This window comes from Carassius auratus, chromosome 32 (assembly GCF_003368295.1).
Source record: "Carassius auratus strain Wakin chromosome 32, ASM336829v1, whole genome shotgun sequence".
Lineage (NCBI taxonomy): Eukaryota > Metazoa > Chordata > Actinopteri > Cypriniformes > Cyprinidae > Carassius > Carassius auratus.
This window is the reverse complement of record NC_039274.1, coordinates 25830965-25846059: the sequence shown is the minus strand read 5'-3', so window position 1 is coordinate 25846059 and position 15095 is coordinate 25830965. Positions and strand designations below refer to the sequence as shown.

Below are 15095 nucleotides of genomic sequence, written 5' to 3'. Positions count from 1 at the left end.
CATTTTATAAGAATGGTTTTATTTTTTACATGAATTCCCCAAAGTCATTTTTGTTTTACAAAAGTTAGAGATGCAAGATGATGGCAGTCAGTTATGGAAACTGACTTTTTTTTTCCCACAAACCGATTTAAAAGAAAAAGAAAAAAACATTCCGCGTTTCTTTTACTCCATCTTTCAATTACGTCATTTGCATACGTATGTCTAGCAACTTAGCCTTGATACATTAAAGACCGATTCACATAGTGATAGCAGACAAATGAAGCACGCCGATATTGTAGATCTTGCCTTTATAGCACCGTTACATTGAGCTGTCATGAAGAAATGTATCACCTCTGATTGCCACGATTAACCAATCAGAATAAAGTTTTCAGCGAGCCGCGTAACACCAGGACCTGTCCACTAGGGGGAGCCTCAAATATTAGCTTAGTTGGCTTAAAATGTGTGGGATCCAGGAAGATAAACAAAAGCTTGTTGTTTGAATGGCAATCTGTGATGCTTCATGCTTTAATAAACTGCTTTTGTGCTGAAAAAATCATAATATAGGCCTTTACAAATCCACTGCCTATCTGCTAATGGAAATGTTTGAGTGCTATATTTGGGGTCTGAGATAAAAGAAGTCACGAACAATTTTGCCTCAAGTATGATTTAGTTTAAGGCACTAAGTACCAGCTCACTTCCGTGTGTAGAATTTCCCAATATCCACACTTGTGGTCTTGTCCCTTTAAATGCGCGTTCACGCTGCAGCGAGGTGTGCAATGCCCCAATCCTTAATAAGTAATAATAATAATCCATCATGCTATGAAACCATCTTTTATTAATGCTATCGTGTTAAATAATAATATTAATAAAAAATGTCCGTAGCATGGAGCGAAACTGCCATTCTTGAGACTTTTTGTTTAAGGCCCTTTAATATTCAAGTTTTATGTTCTTTTAACAACAAATACTAACAAGACAAATGACCATCGGCTGATGCATTATCTTATCTTAAGCAATTAATTATAGGGTGAAAGAAAGTAGAGAGAACTGCTTTGTTTTAACGTAATTCATTCCTTATCAGACCCAATATGTGCACTGTCATTTTTATGGCAAAGCAAAACAATTTCGGAAAATACCCGAATACAACACATTTATTCAACACAAGTAGACAGTTCCTAATTTGAAACTGAAATTAATATCTTGATAAATTGAATTATTCGTTCATACATTAAGTGTTAAACTCGTAGGTCACTGAAAGAATTTCTGCTGTTGGTTCTTTCTAACTTAAAGCGTACAGTGTTTCTCTTCAACATGCTTAAAAGAGAACAAATAAAGGTGACACGGAAAGAGAAGCAGAAATCAATTACAATTATTCTCTGTTGACAAAGCAATTAAACCCAGAGCGAAGAGCTAATGCACCCGTATAGAGGCTTATCACAGGCGGCCGCAGATTTATGATGGTCACTGCAGCAGGGTGCATGCATAGAGTGATATCGAGACTGAGGAACTTTCCGACGTTATTACATTTCTTGATTAACTGGTTGGGCACTTGATATTAACTTTAATTAGATGTTATTACATAATCTTTAACAACTCCGTATTCAAGTGCATGCTGCATGATATGTTATTTGGTCTATATAATGTGTGCCCAAGTTACTGGGCTACGTATTCTGACTACTAATAATTATTATTTCATAAAGATGCTATGTTCAGCTCAGTACTTCTCTGTAATAAAAAAAGTAAAAAAATAAATAAATAAATGCTGCTCCGGAGGTATGATGCTTGGATTCTCAATGCACTGTGGTTACATGGCTAAAAATAGAAAATTACTCCTTTGTCTTGCGTAAAAGTTTAACAAATGAGTGCCTCCACTCCTCTGAAAACCTCGCCCACTTTTCACACTTAAACAACGTGGGTGCCGGTGACGCATAAGGATACGTGCGCGTTTGTTTGACGTGTGAACTATGAACCATGAGATATGCAATTACTCAAATAGCGTACTATAGAAAATATGCTACACAAGCTTTTATAATGGAGTTTTATATAGTTCCAAAGTCAACTGCTTGGTTGTAGACAGTCGTTCATGTAAAATATAAGCAACTTTCATTCAGAAATCATATTTCCATGACCTTATCTAAATAAAAACATGTCCAGACGCTGATCTGTGTATTGCGTGTAAATAACCTAAGTGTGATAAGATATAATTAAAAACATAAAAAAGGGCCTGTTATCTATTTTTAATAAAATGGTATGATGAAAAGACATTAGATTGATCTATAGGTGCTGGTCAACTATGCAGTCCGCACGACGCCTGCGTCTGCAGAATCTTCTGCGTGCGTCAGATGAACATCCTTACATAGTCCTGAGGGACAAGTTTATTAATCAGTCACGAGCCAGTCCGTACCCCAAACGTAGTCTCGCGCTGACTCGTGTGTCGCGAGCTCACGTCTTCGCTTGTTGCCCCTTTAAAAATCCGAATTGGAGGCCAATGATTTATCAAAGCCCTATTATTAAGAAAATGTCACGCGAAGGGTACCTTGCCATGCACTGAAGCAAACCCGGTTTTCCCACGGAGATATAGAAAGCTTTGCACTTTGCAGGCAAACTCAATCTGCCTGCCGTCTTTCCAGCTGTTTTCTGCTATTAACCCACATTTGTTGACTCTGCACAAATGGTAAGTACAGCACATGCATTACTTTACACTTTGCAAGTTTTTGCTGTGAACAGTTAAATTATTTAGAACAGTCTAGGGAACTAAACAGTATTATTTGTAAGTTCACTAATGAACGCAATGTCGCTATCCACGGTGCTGAAACTTTCTGGCAGGCGTTTTTACGCCTTTTCAATGGCAATATTAATTAGCCAGTACAGTAGGTAAAAAAAAAAAAATCTAACTATCACTTGTAAAAAAAAATACTAATGTATAACCATACTAGTAGTAATATTAAAAGAATGACAGTCGATTTTTCTTTTTAGTATTTTTCTTTTCTTTCGGTATGCAGATAGCAGAGTATTTCAACATGTTTTTAAAAGGGTTTTAGGACATTGGTCTCCTTCAGTGCATTGTAATTGTTGGTGCAGTGTTCCTGGTTTGCACTAACGTTACATACATACACCGGGACTGGTGCCTGCCGCAGGGGGGAAAGCCTTGGCCGAGCCCGGCAGCTTGTCTATTGCCCATAAAACCAGGGGATGTGCCGGGGTTGAATGACAGGAGGTAAATGAGGCGTAAAATTAAAGAATCTTTCTCTAATGGTAAAAGCAAGAAGCAAACCGCTACCGTCCGTGAGCTGAAAATCAAAGAAGTGGGGCAGACATGTCCAGAAACGCTTTAGCATAAAATACACTGCAGAAGTTATAGCTATGAAAGCGTGAACATTTTTGCCTAGGGGTAACGTTAGGTTTCTGTAAAAATGTTGGCTCACTGTAGGCGTGAAATAGCATTTAATTATTACGTTAATTATACTGATCCTGACTAATGTGTATTTAACGTTGCAGGATTTTTCTGAGCACGGGGAAATGTTGAGACAACCATCAAACAGTATCCCGCCCCAGCCGTCTGGGGGAGCGGCTGGAGCTACAACTACAAACAAACCGCAGAACGGGAACCCGGTGCCCCAACCGCCGCCTGTAAACGAACGGAAAACTTTTTGTCCTTCGGAAAATAAACCGTGCGAAATGGAAGCCAATAAAGCATACGGGACGTTTAAGAACGCTGCACCTGGACCCACGTTTACTCCCGTTAATTCTGCCGTACGCAAGGATTCCGTCGGTAAAATGGATGGTTCGACCGGTAAAGCCACGTCGGACTTCATGTCTAACAATCAAAGTGCTGTAAGGACCGCGGCGGAGCATAACAACGCCACCGGTGACTGGACCTCCATGAGCCAGACCACCATCATCCTGGGTACAGATGGCACTACATCTGTTCTGCCTGGCACGGTGACCGGGGTAAGTGGTTGAGGAGCGTTTCTTTCCGGTTCAGCCAATCAACCCCAAGCGTAAAGCTTTCAAACGGGGAGAGTCTTGAGAAAAACTCGGCTACTGCATTGTAAAACCAACCGCAGCTTTGTCCATTACGACCGTTACAGTTTAAATTTTGCTCGTGAGACCTTCGGCTATTTAACCTACTTGCGCTTGTAAAAAAAAAAAAATAAAATAATAATAATAATAATAATAAAAATAAAATGTGAAAAATTATGATCACGGTTGGAGTTTCTAGAGGTTCTCGCCTGAAATTGTAATTTGGCGACCCAAAATAATATATATTATTTTATTGTGATATTTAAATGTGCACTTAGTGATAAGTAGTATGGTTATTTGGAGCGGCGTTCTGTTGCTATGGTTACCTCCTAGCCGAAATCTATTAGCTGGCGTCTTTTGCGACAGGTAAACATGCGCTGCGACTAACTTGTAGTTTTTTGTGGGATTTTACCATTACTGACACGTTTGAAACATATTTGCACTTATATGAAACCTCCGAGCCTTTTGCATGGACTTCCCCATAATTTGCGCCGTTTTTACGGTGTAAAATAACGGTTTTGGATCGGCTATATATTCTATTCAATGTTCTACAGAAGTAAAAACCAAAGACGGCTAACGTTATTGTCATTTGTAATATAGCCTAAGTTAAAGAAATGTTTTGGACAGAAGGACATTGTTCAGTCTCTCAACAGTGAGCAGCGAAACAAAATATGTTTCCAATCAGTTATAATCAGTTATAGTGATTCATTCTGACAGCACAATAATTACAGTTGTTTTCACGAGCAAGTCGAATAAGAGGATATGTGAAGGAACCTGAATAAGTATGAGGATACTGCATTTTTAATTAAACAAACCCGTCAGATCATTTGCTTTATTTGAAATGAATCTGCTGAGCTGTGCATGCATGCCTGTGTCTTATATGGTTTATTGTCCTCAGAGATTGGTTTCTGATGGCTGGTTGTGTTGCAGGATAATATGTTATAATGTGTTACATAAGAATCATAAGAATGGTACAATTCCCTTTGGGGTGTTTCATCTGTCAAGAGCGACCCCTTTAATCCTTGGTCACGGTTGTTGGAGGAGAATTTTGATTTTTATTTTTTTGTGAGGAAATATTGATACCTCTATAATTTTAATGACCCATACTTTGATGACTGTCATAATAGTAAAAAAATATATAATATCTGAAAATGCAGCCCGCGTCCGATTATCCTAAACTCTTATAGTGGACTGTTCTTCCAGGATGATGATGATGATGATGATGGAGGAGATGAGAATAAGGCCCGGGGGAACTGGTCCAACAAACTGGATTTCATTCTGTCCATGGTGGGATATGCCGTGGGTTTGGGAAACGTCTGGAGATTCCCATATCTTGCTTTTCAGAATGGTGGAGGTGAGAAATAATTGAGGGACAGCATACTAGAAAATATTAGGGAACATTTTTGTTCTACTACAGATAGATTTTTTTTTAATCGAAAACGAGTAGTTTAGAAATCGAATTTAATTTAAAAATACACACATAAAAACTTTCGTTAGAGGCTGTTTTATTTTCTCCTATAAAATAAAAAAAAATCGTTTTATGATTAGACGTAATTTATTTTAATGTAGCCTACAAATTATAAGGGCAACGAAAAATTATTATTTGGTAGGCTATAGACCTAATATTTATAGGACTACTTAACAGTAGTGTATATAGCCTATGTTATTTTATTTTATCATTATATTTAAGTTAGCTATATGTTATCAAATTGTAATATTATAAAATAATATTATGTATCATATTGTTAATTAAAATTCTAATTTAATAGGCTTGTTCATTTTATAAAAAGACGCACTACTTATTAGTAAAAGGCTTCTCTCTCTCTCTCTCTCTCTCTCTCTTTCTCTCTCTCTCTCTCTCTCTTTATCTTTTATTTATTTTATTTTTTTTATATAGGTGCATTTTTGATACCATACCTAATCATGTTATGCCTCGCCGGAATACCTATATTTTTGTTGGAGGTGTCTTTGGGTCAGTTCGCCAGCCAAGGCCCTGTGTCAGTATGGAAAGCGATCCCAGCTCTACAAGGTAAACCGACGTTACTTTATTAATTTACCTTCCGTCGTAATGAGCAATGTTTGTGTTACATTAGTGTTTCCAGTGAAATGGTAATAGACTTTCCGACTGCTTTAAGTGTAATTTCTATTATCTGGTTTCATTTTGTTATTATAGGTTGCGGGATTGCCATGTTGATAATATCTGTCTTGATAGCCATATACTATAATATTATTATGTGCTGGACATTGTACTACCTGTTCGCTTCGTTGAAGGGGACACTGCCTTGGGCCACCTGTAAAAATGAATGGAACACAGTCGAGTGCAAAGACAAAGACATGCTGCTTTTGGGTAAGGATGAGCCTCTCTCTCTCTCTCTCTCTCTCTCTCTCTCTGTCAGTCCACCCCCCAACACCCCTTCTTTTTTCTAACTAAAATGCGCAATGCGCAACCTGTATTTCAGGAATTAAGTAGCCTACCGCTCAATTTAGGTTATTCAGTGTCATCCTGCTCTCTTTGTATCCAAACGCAACTGTTTCTTCTCATTATGCGAAAAGTTCTTATTTGATGACTTGACAGATTTGTATATATTTTTTTGGTCACCTACAGAAATTGTAAAACCAAGTTATTTTTTTATTTTATTGTAGTGCTGTGCCATCATGCAGTATGACTAGCTTTTGTGTTTTCTTTATTGTATTTATTTTTATTGTGTCACACTGAAACGTGCCACTGGTGAAGTAAATTATGTTTACTAGTTATGTTTATTATGTTTATCAGAATGAGTTTTGCCTAAAATTTAATATGAATAAAATCTCTGGTGTATGTATGGTGTATGATCCATTTGATTTAATTCTCAGAAATGTTTATGTTTGAATTAGTTTTAAAACGCGTTTCTCAATGTCGTTCTTTTGGTGAATTCAGCAGAAAATCTGCTTGCTTGACAAATTTACTGTAAGAGTTGGTGCAGTGCCGCAGTGAGATGCACTGCCACCTGGTGGCTGGTTTGAGTAGCGCTACTACCGACTGAATCATAATTGTGTACAGTATTGCAGTTAATTTGTCTTTAAATTGTTTAGGCTTATTTGAACGACGTGTGATTGATTTCGAGAACTTGTTTAAATAATGTTTTTCAACTAGGCAGTGAATGACGATGGAAAACAGGAACTTTTTTTTTCACGTTCATCCCAAGTTCTTTCATTGTTTCTTCTGGCCAGACACCTGTATACTAAGGGACAGGAACATCCCATCAATCAAGAATACTACATTCTGTTTATCTGCAAATGCTGTTGGGAATTTAAGTAAACTCTTAAATATCACAGCGGACAATAAAACCTATGTCAGCCCTAGTGAGGAATATTTCAAGTAAGTATGCTTTTCCAGTAATATGTATTTTTAGGTGGTGCATGTGAAGTTTTGAGATTAAATGGATGCTAATCACTCTGCTTTCTTGACAGGTATAATGTGTTGCATATTTCGAAGGGTATTGAATACCCAGGTGACATCCGTTGGCCCCTGGCTGCTTGTCTTTTTCTGGCCTGGCTTATTGTTTATGCCTCTTTGGCTAAAGGGATCAAGTCCTCAGGGAAGGTAAGAATACAGGTTGAATTTGTTCTCTCCTTACTTTCTCCTCTCTGTACAGTATCTGGTAAAAGAGAAATGTACAGCAGGCCTCTCTCTGGTCTGGTGCAAAGCTGACTTCTAGAAGATTCCTCTATTTTGAATGATCTTTTAAGAGTGTAGACAGTAACTTTAACTGTAAGTGATCATTGAAGTGGAAATATTGCTGATATCACAAAGTAAGTGTGTGTTTACTGATTAGGCACAGTAAATATTAGATGTGTTAATAATGCTTTCTAAGGCTGTAAGATAAGCAGAAGATTGGTAAATGATTAGATTTTTTTTTCTTAGATAAATTACTGAAGATTAGTCTTCTCTTTGAGTGATAACTGTTTTTCATTGTATATTGTATATGTGTTTTTTTTTTTCAGGTGGTGTATTTCACTGCCACCTTCCCCTATGTGGTGTTGGTCATCCTGTTGATCCGAGGGGTCACTCTACCTGGAGCCGGTTCTGGGATCCTTTACTTCATAACACCCAAATGGGAAAAACTCAATGATGCCAAGGTAATAAAGAGAATGGTGTATTTTTATCTATTATATTTGATGATACAATATTTAATATTTTGTCCTCCATCTTATTTCTCTTTCTCCATCAATCTATCTTTTTTTTCTCTTTCACTTTCACTTTAGGTGTGGAAGGATGCTGCTACACAGATTTTCTTCTCTTTGTCTGCAGCATGGGGTGGTCTTATAACTCTGTCGTCCTACAATAAGTTTCATAACAACTGTTACAGGTAACCAGGGCTGTCACTTTAGAATACACTGCTGTTCAAATGTTAGGGGCAGTACAATTCTTTTTTATATTTGAAAGAAATTCTTATTCATAAAGGATGCATTACATCGGTCAAATGTGAAAGCAAAGACGTTTATAAGGTTACAAAGATTTTTTATGTCAAGTAAATGCTATTATTTTGAACTTCCTATTCATCAAAAAAAAGAAAGAAAATGTGCAAATGTATCAAATGTGCACATTTTCCACGAAAATATTAAGCAGTTTTTTAAAAACTGAGATTAATAAATGTTTCTTGAGCAGCAAAAAGGCATATAAAAATGATTTCTGAAAGATCATGTGACACGGAAGACTGAAGGAATGGCTGCTAAGAATTCAGTTTTGCCATCAAGAATACAAATCTTTAAAATCTACTAAAATATATATATATATATTTTTTTGGAATTGCAAAAATAATTCACAATATTACTATTTTTATTGTATTTTTGATCAAATAAATGCAGTATAATATTTGAGTTAGCAAATGTGTACAAATGAGTCTCTTTAATCAAGAGGATAAATACTGTTTTTCAGAACTAAAACTGCAAAATGATCTGTGCTATGCATTGTGCACATTCAATAGACACCTCTGCTCAAAATAACATCTGTGTCTCATGATAATGACTTATGATGTGATATTACATGATGTTTTGTGTCTCTGTTGTTTTTCAGGGATACTCTCATTGTGACGTGTACTAACAGTGCCACAAGTATTTTTGCTGGTTTTGTCATTTTTTCAGTTATTGGCTTCATGGCTCATGAGCTCAAAGTCCCGATTGAGCGTGTGGCCGATGAAGGTACGTTGTACGAATGCATGTGTTTTTCTGGCTGCTTAACTATGATTAACTATGATCAGATTGCTGTTTGGTTTTGTTTAGTTTTTAGTAACGACACACACAACTCATTGCTTTCACTATCATTAGTCCTAAAATACATTTCATCAGTCTGGGTCTGTTAATGTGCTCTGTATAGGTCCAGGGATTGCTTTTGTGGTCTACCCAGAGGCTCTGACTAGGTTGCCCTTGTCACCGTTCTGGGCCATCATCTTCTTCCTCATGCTGCTTACACTTGGTCTGGATACCATGGTAATGGAAATCATAAATTGCATGATTTACAGTGTTTTCTTTGATTACAGGATAAGATACAATAGATACCTGAATCACTCTCATTCGCACTTTCATTGCTCTCTAGTTTGCCACCATAGAAACTATAGTGACGTCTGTTTCTGATGAGTTCCCCAAGTACCTGCGCAAACACAAGCCTCAGTTCACTTTGGTTTGCTGTCTGTCCTTTTTTGTGCTAGGTTTCCCCATGATCAATGAGGTAGGACGTTTACTCTTATTCCTAACGTCTAAAACTTTACATTCATAGGACACTTTAATTAAAGCAGCTCTCTGGTAAAAACAAAACAATAAAAAAAATCTAATAAGCAGGAAAGTAAATAGACTGCAGTGGAATTCCCGGAAGCAGATGATTGGAAATGTCTAGAATGATTGTTAGTTAGTTTGTTTTTTAATTAAGGTGATTAACTGGCCGAGGTTTAGATTAGGTCTCATTTATTTGAATTTTAAATGTGCATATGTGTGTGTGCTTGCCCTCACAGAGTGGAATGTACATGCTTCAGCTGGTGGACACATTTGCAGCCTCTTACTCTCTGGTCATCATTGCCATATTCGAACTGATTGGAATCTCATACATTTATGGTGAGTTTACGAAATTATGATCATTTGTTGACTAAGGACTCCAGTAATTTATTTAAGTGCACAGCAGGAAACAAATTTTTAGGTAATAAAAAAGCAAATTACAAATAATTAAATAAACCAGCAATGGATAGGTTCAAGATAAAAGGCAATTTAAGCATGTTAGTCCTTTTTTAAAGTTATTAGTTCATATAGGTTTTGATTAGTTTAGCAACACTAATTTATAAGACATACAGTTAGCAAATAGTAATGAATATTTAGTTGTTGAATTCATTTAAATGAACAACTATATGTAGCTGGTAATGGTGTATTTTAGTTAGCATCACTCTGGTTCTTTCAGTAAAAATCCAATAGGAATCTTTTGGATTATTGTAGAAAATAAGTTTGTGACCCAAAAAGCTTAAGACTCTTATATGTTTTGTTCATCATGATGATCTTGAAAAAAAATGATCAAACCAAATGAAAACTTTTGAATTCTAATTACAATCACCAGAAATAATTAGCTAAATGAATGCTAAACTACCGTATTTTCCGGACTGTAAGTCACACTTTTTTTTCATAGTTTGGCTGGTCCTGCGACTTATAGTCAGGTGCGACTTATTTATCAAAATTAATTTGACATGAACCAAGAGAAAACATTACCGTCTCCAGCCGCCAGAGGGCGCACTATGCTGCTCAGTTCTCCTGTAGTCTACACTGAAGACATAGCGCCCTCTCGTGGCTGGAGACGGTAATGTTTTCTCTTGGTTCATGGTTCTAAATAAATACGACTTATAGTCCAGTGCGACTTATATGTTTTTTTCCTCATCATGACGTATTTTTGGACTGATGTGACTTATACTCAGGTGCGACTTATAGTCCACCAACGCCATCTCTTTCTTTCTTTCTTTCTTTCTTTCTTTGCTTCTTTCCTGTATCTGTGGAGCAGGTCTACAGCGGTTCTGTGAGGACATTGAGATGATGATTGGCTTTCAGCCAAACAAGTTTTGGAGAATCTGCTGGGCCTTTGTCACACCAACCATTCTCACAGTATGCCCACATTATTCCTTTGACGACCATTCCTGCAGATAGCCGTGACTCACTTTGCATGCACACATTCATCCGTACTATTACTGTCCTAGTACTGCCACTGACCTTCTCTCTCCCTCTTTCTTTCTCTCTAGTTTATTTTGGCACTCAGTCTGTACCAGTGGAAGGTGATGACATATGAGGATTACACTTATCCGACCTGGTCTATGGTTCTCGGCTGGCTTATGGTCATCTGTTCTGTCATATGGATTCCCATCATGTTTGCTATTAAGATGCACCTTGCCCCTGGATCGTTAACCGAGGTAAGGGAGAGATGTTTGGGTTGTTTTCTATTTGAAGGTTATTTAAAATGTATCAGTACTGCTATTTATTAAATAAATGGGCTCTAAACATTATTAAGTTCATGTTTATTAAAATTCCAGTAAAAGTGTTTTGAAAAACATTTCTCTCTCACTCAAACCCCCAGCATTTTTTTGCATTTTTGCATCACTGTATGCCATCATTAGTTCTTTGTTTGTCCTGTGGAATGAAAGACAGCATTATTTTAGTATTACTAAAATAGTATTATAGTTTTTACTAATATTTTGATTGAGTTCTTATTTTTTATTTAATATTTTAATCTTAATTGCCTCTATAGTTTATTAATTTTTATTTCAGTTTCAGGTTTATCTTTTTGTTTTAAAGTTCACCAAGCTTAACTGACTAAAAATGAGAAATGTTGCTGGAATAAAATATGTGTAAGGATTTAAACAATTATTTTGGGTTAATATTTATTTAAATTAATAAACATTTTTTTTACAGTGTTACTATAATCATTAAGAACTCAATTTTTGCATGCATAATAATTATAAAACAATTATCAAAATCCCCATGGATGTAAAACAACATGTTTCATGCACATGTACAGTGTTAACAACAAAATAATCAATCAAAGTGATACTTTTCAGTAATTTTAATTTTTAATTGATTTTTTTTTTTAAAAGATCAAACAAACGTAACAAATTAATCAATATCTAGGATGCAAGTCAAGCACCCGGCATGCAATTCAACAACCATTCCCTTTCTCTACAGCGTTTGAAGTTGGTGTGCTCTCCTCAGCCCGATTGGGGTCCGTTCCTGATGAAACACCGCGGGGAACGCTACAAGAACATGACTGACCCTCTGGGCACCAACTCTCTTGGCCTCAAACTTCCCCCCAAAGATTTCCAGCTATCAACCCAATATCAATAATTCAATTCCCTGTGAGTGTTAAACTCCCTGAGGCCTCTGAGGGTGAGACCAGCACTCACGTCAAACTCTTTCCCCATTCAACCTCCCCTTTTTACCACAATGTTCTCTTTCAGCCATATCCCCCCTCTTCTGGCACTGTTAGAGAGGGGTCTTTCAGGTGGAAAGCACAGACAACTCCCTATGATTTTGTTGTTTTCTAAATAATTATTCATAGTCAGTCTGAGAGTGGAGGTCTTTCACACACATTCTGAAACACCGATCCCTGAACTTTTTTCTCAGAGGCAATATAGTGATGCAGTTGCAACTGTTGAGGCAATATTTGAATGATTGTTCATCATGCAGCGGTTCTTTTTAATTATGTTTTCATTCTGAAGTGACTGCTGATGTTAAAAAGAAAAGAAATTAGGAGAATAGCATTTATATTTCTTGTCTATTTGCTTGTCATCTCTTAAATGTAGCAGACATAATGAGAAAAACTGCTGAGTAGTGCACAGTGAACTAAAACTATCGCTCTCCACTTGTGTCCACTCCTAGCTATACCTTGTGCCTCAGACTTCCTCTATTTATGAAATACTGCTTAGTATAGTGTTAATTAAACCAATCGTACTACATTATGGAGGGAAGTGAGCACATTTCAGTCTCTGTGAAGTATAAGCTCTCCTACTCTTTTACTAACCTGTCGAAATATCTACAGTGTTATACAATCAAAACTCAAGGTGTAAGCTCCAGTAGTATAGATCCATCCCTATCTTCAAAGAAAACATAGCCATGCAAAACTGTAATATTACCTTTCAGTGTTGTTTAGAGTAGTACTCAACGGCCAGCTAGCAGTTATATATGTATGCTAATATTTAGAGTATGCTTTCGAGTTTGTGTCGTGATCTGTTTATAGACTATGTGAATCCTATTCTTATGCAGTACACAGTTATAGTGGAGTACACAAAAGAAAAGTAGAGAAAAAAACAAGGAGTGTGGTATGTGTGGCAAACCAGTCGTCTGATAAGAAGTATATATTTTAGAAATGTATTTTTAACCACTGCTTGCCGAGGATATGTAGAGTAGAAGAAAACAAAACAAATGTTTTTCAGTTTGAAATCCTGTGCTTGGGGGACCACACTCCTTTTTTTTATGTTTTGCACCTGTTTGTCTCTTCATCTTCATGAAACAGGGTCTCAGGTATTACTTGGTTCCATCAACCTCATTAGATGTTTGATGCTTGTGGAAACTTGATGTGATTCGCATATAACTAGGGCTGCACGCTGAAGCGTATTTTAATTGTGGTTGCGATTTCTGCTTCTCTCAAATTTTATTAAGCATTATCGCCTGTGATATTTTCCCTGCTGGTTATTATCCTTTGTTAAATTTAGCATTTCCATTATCTTGCACTGGTGACATGATCCTGTTCATGGCTGCTGTTGCCAGACTTTAAGAGTTTAAATGCCCCAGTCAGATAATTTTTTCATAAATCAATACATGGTTTACTTAGTCTTTCCAATTATGTGTACATGCTCTCTCTACATTAAAGAAAAAGTACAGATGAGCTGAAAACACCTGCGAACATTTAGGTTGGAGTTTAGAGATCTTAACTGAGATAATCTGCTAAAAAAAAGTGCAACACAACCAGTCTGGTTTCCTTCAAGCAGCCGTTTGTGCTGTTTGTTTCAAGCAAACTGTGTGAGTTGACTTTCTCTTGATTTGTGTTTATGTGAAAGTGCCATTTTCTGGTAAAACGAAAAATATATATTTTGAGCAAAGAAACCATTATCGTGCAGCCCTACATTTAACCAATTCTTTATAAGATTTGTTAAAATGCACACTTTCAGAATATTATGCCATAAGGACACCTTGAATCCATATATATCTTATAATTAGTGTTCCATTTCTAATGGACTGTAAATATGGTTACAGATTATATGCTTTTGTAGCATTGCTTTAGGCAGTTATTTTTATCTGGTTAATTGTGCTGATCCGTCAAAGCCCTACATAAAGCACTTTGATTAAATATCACATAAAATAAGTGGGTGTTCACCACCATAAAGAAAAAAAGGCCATAATAATAATAATAATAAAAAAAAAAAAAAAATATATATATATATATATATATATATATATATATATATATATATATATATATAGTAGTTCAACATGAATACTTAAATGACTAATACTATGGAAATGGTTTAGTTAGTATTATTTGAAAAGAGCCACACTGCCCACGCAATGCAAGTAATAACACTGAGACTTTGCCTGGGAGTTATGTGTTTCAAAAGCCATGTAATATGCAGATACTACACTAACCACCTTAAATATAAAGCATTTATAAAACGGAAAAAGAAAAAAAAGATATTTCTCAGTATATTAATGTCACAAAAGAGATGCTTTTTCTGATACATGTTTAATCTATGTAGTATATGTGTGTATGTGTGAATGCGTGAAATAATATGCAGCACTTAATGTTTAGAGTTATACTTATCCAACCATCCAGAAGTGGTCAAATGCAGCCTGGCAGTCAGTTTTAGGTTTTCACAGAGCTTGGTTCCTGTACATTGCAATTGTTTCTTCTGTATGCACAAGAGCTGATTTGTACTTAAATAGAAGCTCTGGGTTACGTAGCACAACAAACAGTATACAAAGCACATGAATAGTAGACGGCTGCTGTGATCGTTCTAAAATTTGAGGTTCTGGATGGAGTTTCTGTTAGTCCTTGTGTTGCTGTCATCTGTCCCAGAGCTATTGTTACAAGCCATTCACTT

General features: G+C 36.3%; 1 protein-coding gene across 1 annotated transcript; it reads left to right on the top strand.

Annotated features, from left to right (window-relative positions):
- Positions 1-2053: 2053 nt before the first annotated feature.
- On the top strand, positions 2054-14387 carry LOC113051935 (sodium- and chloride-dependent glycine transporter 2-like). The gene is made up of 16 exons (XM_026216125.1): positions 2054-2650; positions 3475-3927; positions 5203-5353; positions 5897-6028; positions 6173-6346; positions 7210-7357; positions 7450-7582; positions 7984-8118; positions 8245-8348; positions 9056-9180; positions 9356-9468; positions 9575-9706; positions 9987-10086; positions 11012-11112; positions 11247-11414; positions 12184-14387. The coding sequence occupies exons 1-16, from the start codon at positions 2648-2650 to the stop codon at positions 12340-12342; spliced, it is 2331 nt and encodes a 776-aa protein (XP_026071910.1). The 5' UTR covers positions 2054-2647; the 3' UTR covers positions 12343-14387.
- The last annotated feature ends 708 nt before the right edge of the window (positions 14388-15095 follow it).

Bases quoted from the DNA above. Each gene is read 5' to 3' on its own strand.
- LOC113051935 (XM_026216125.1), top strand. The intron at 9,469-9,574 runs GTAATGGAAATC...ATTGCTCTCTAG, and splicing joins CACTTGGTCTGGATACCATG to TTTGCCACCATAGAAACTAT. The intron at 11,113-11,246 runs GTATGCCCACAT...CTTTCTCTCTAG, and splicing joins TCACACCAACCATTCTCACA to TTTATTTTGGCACTCAGTCT.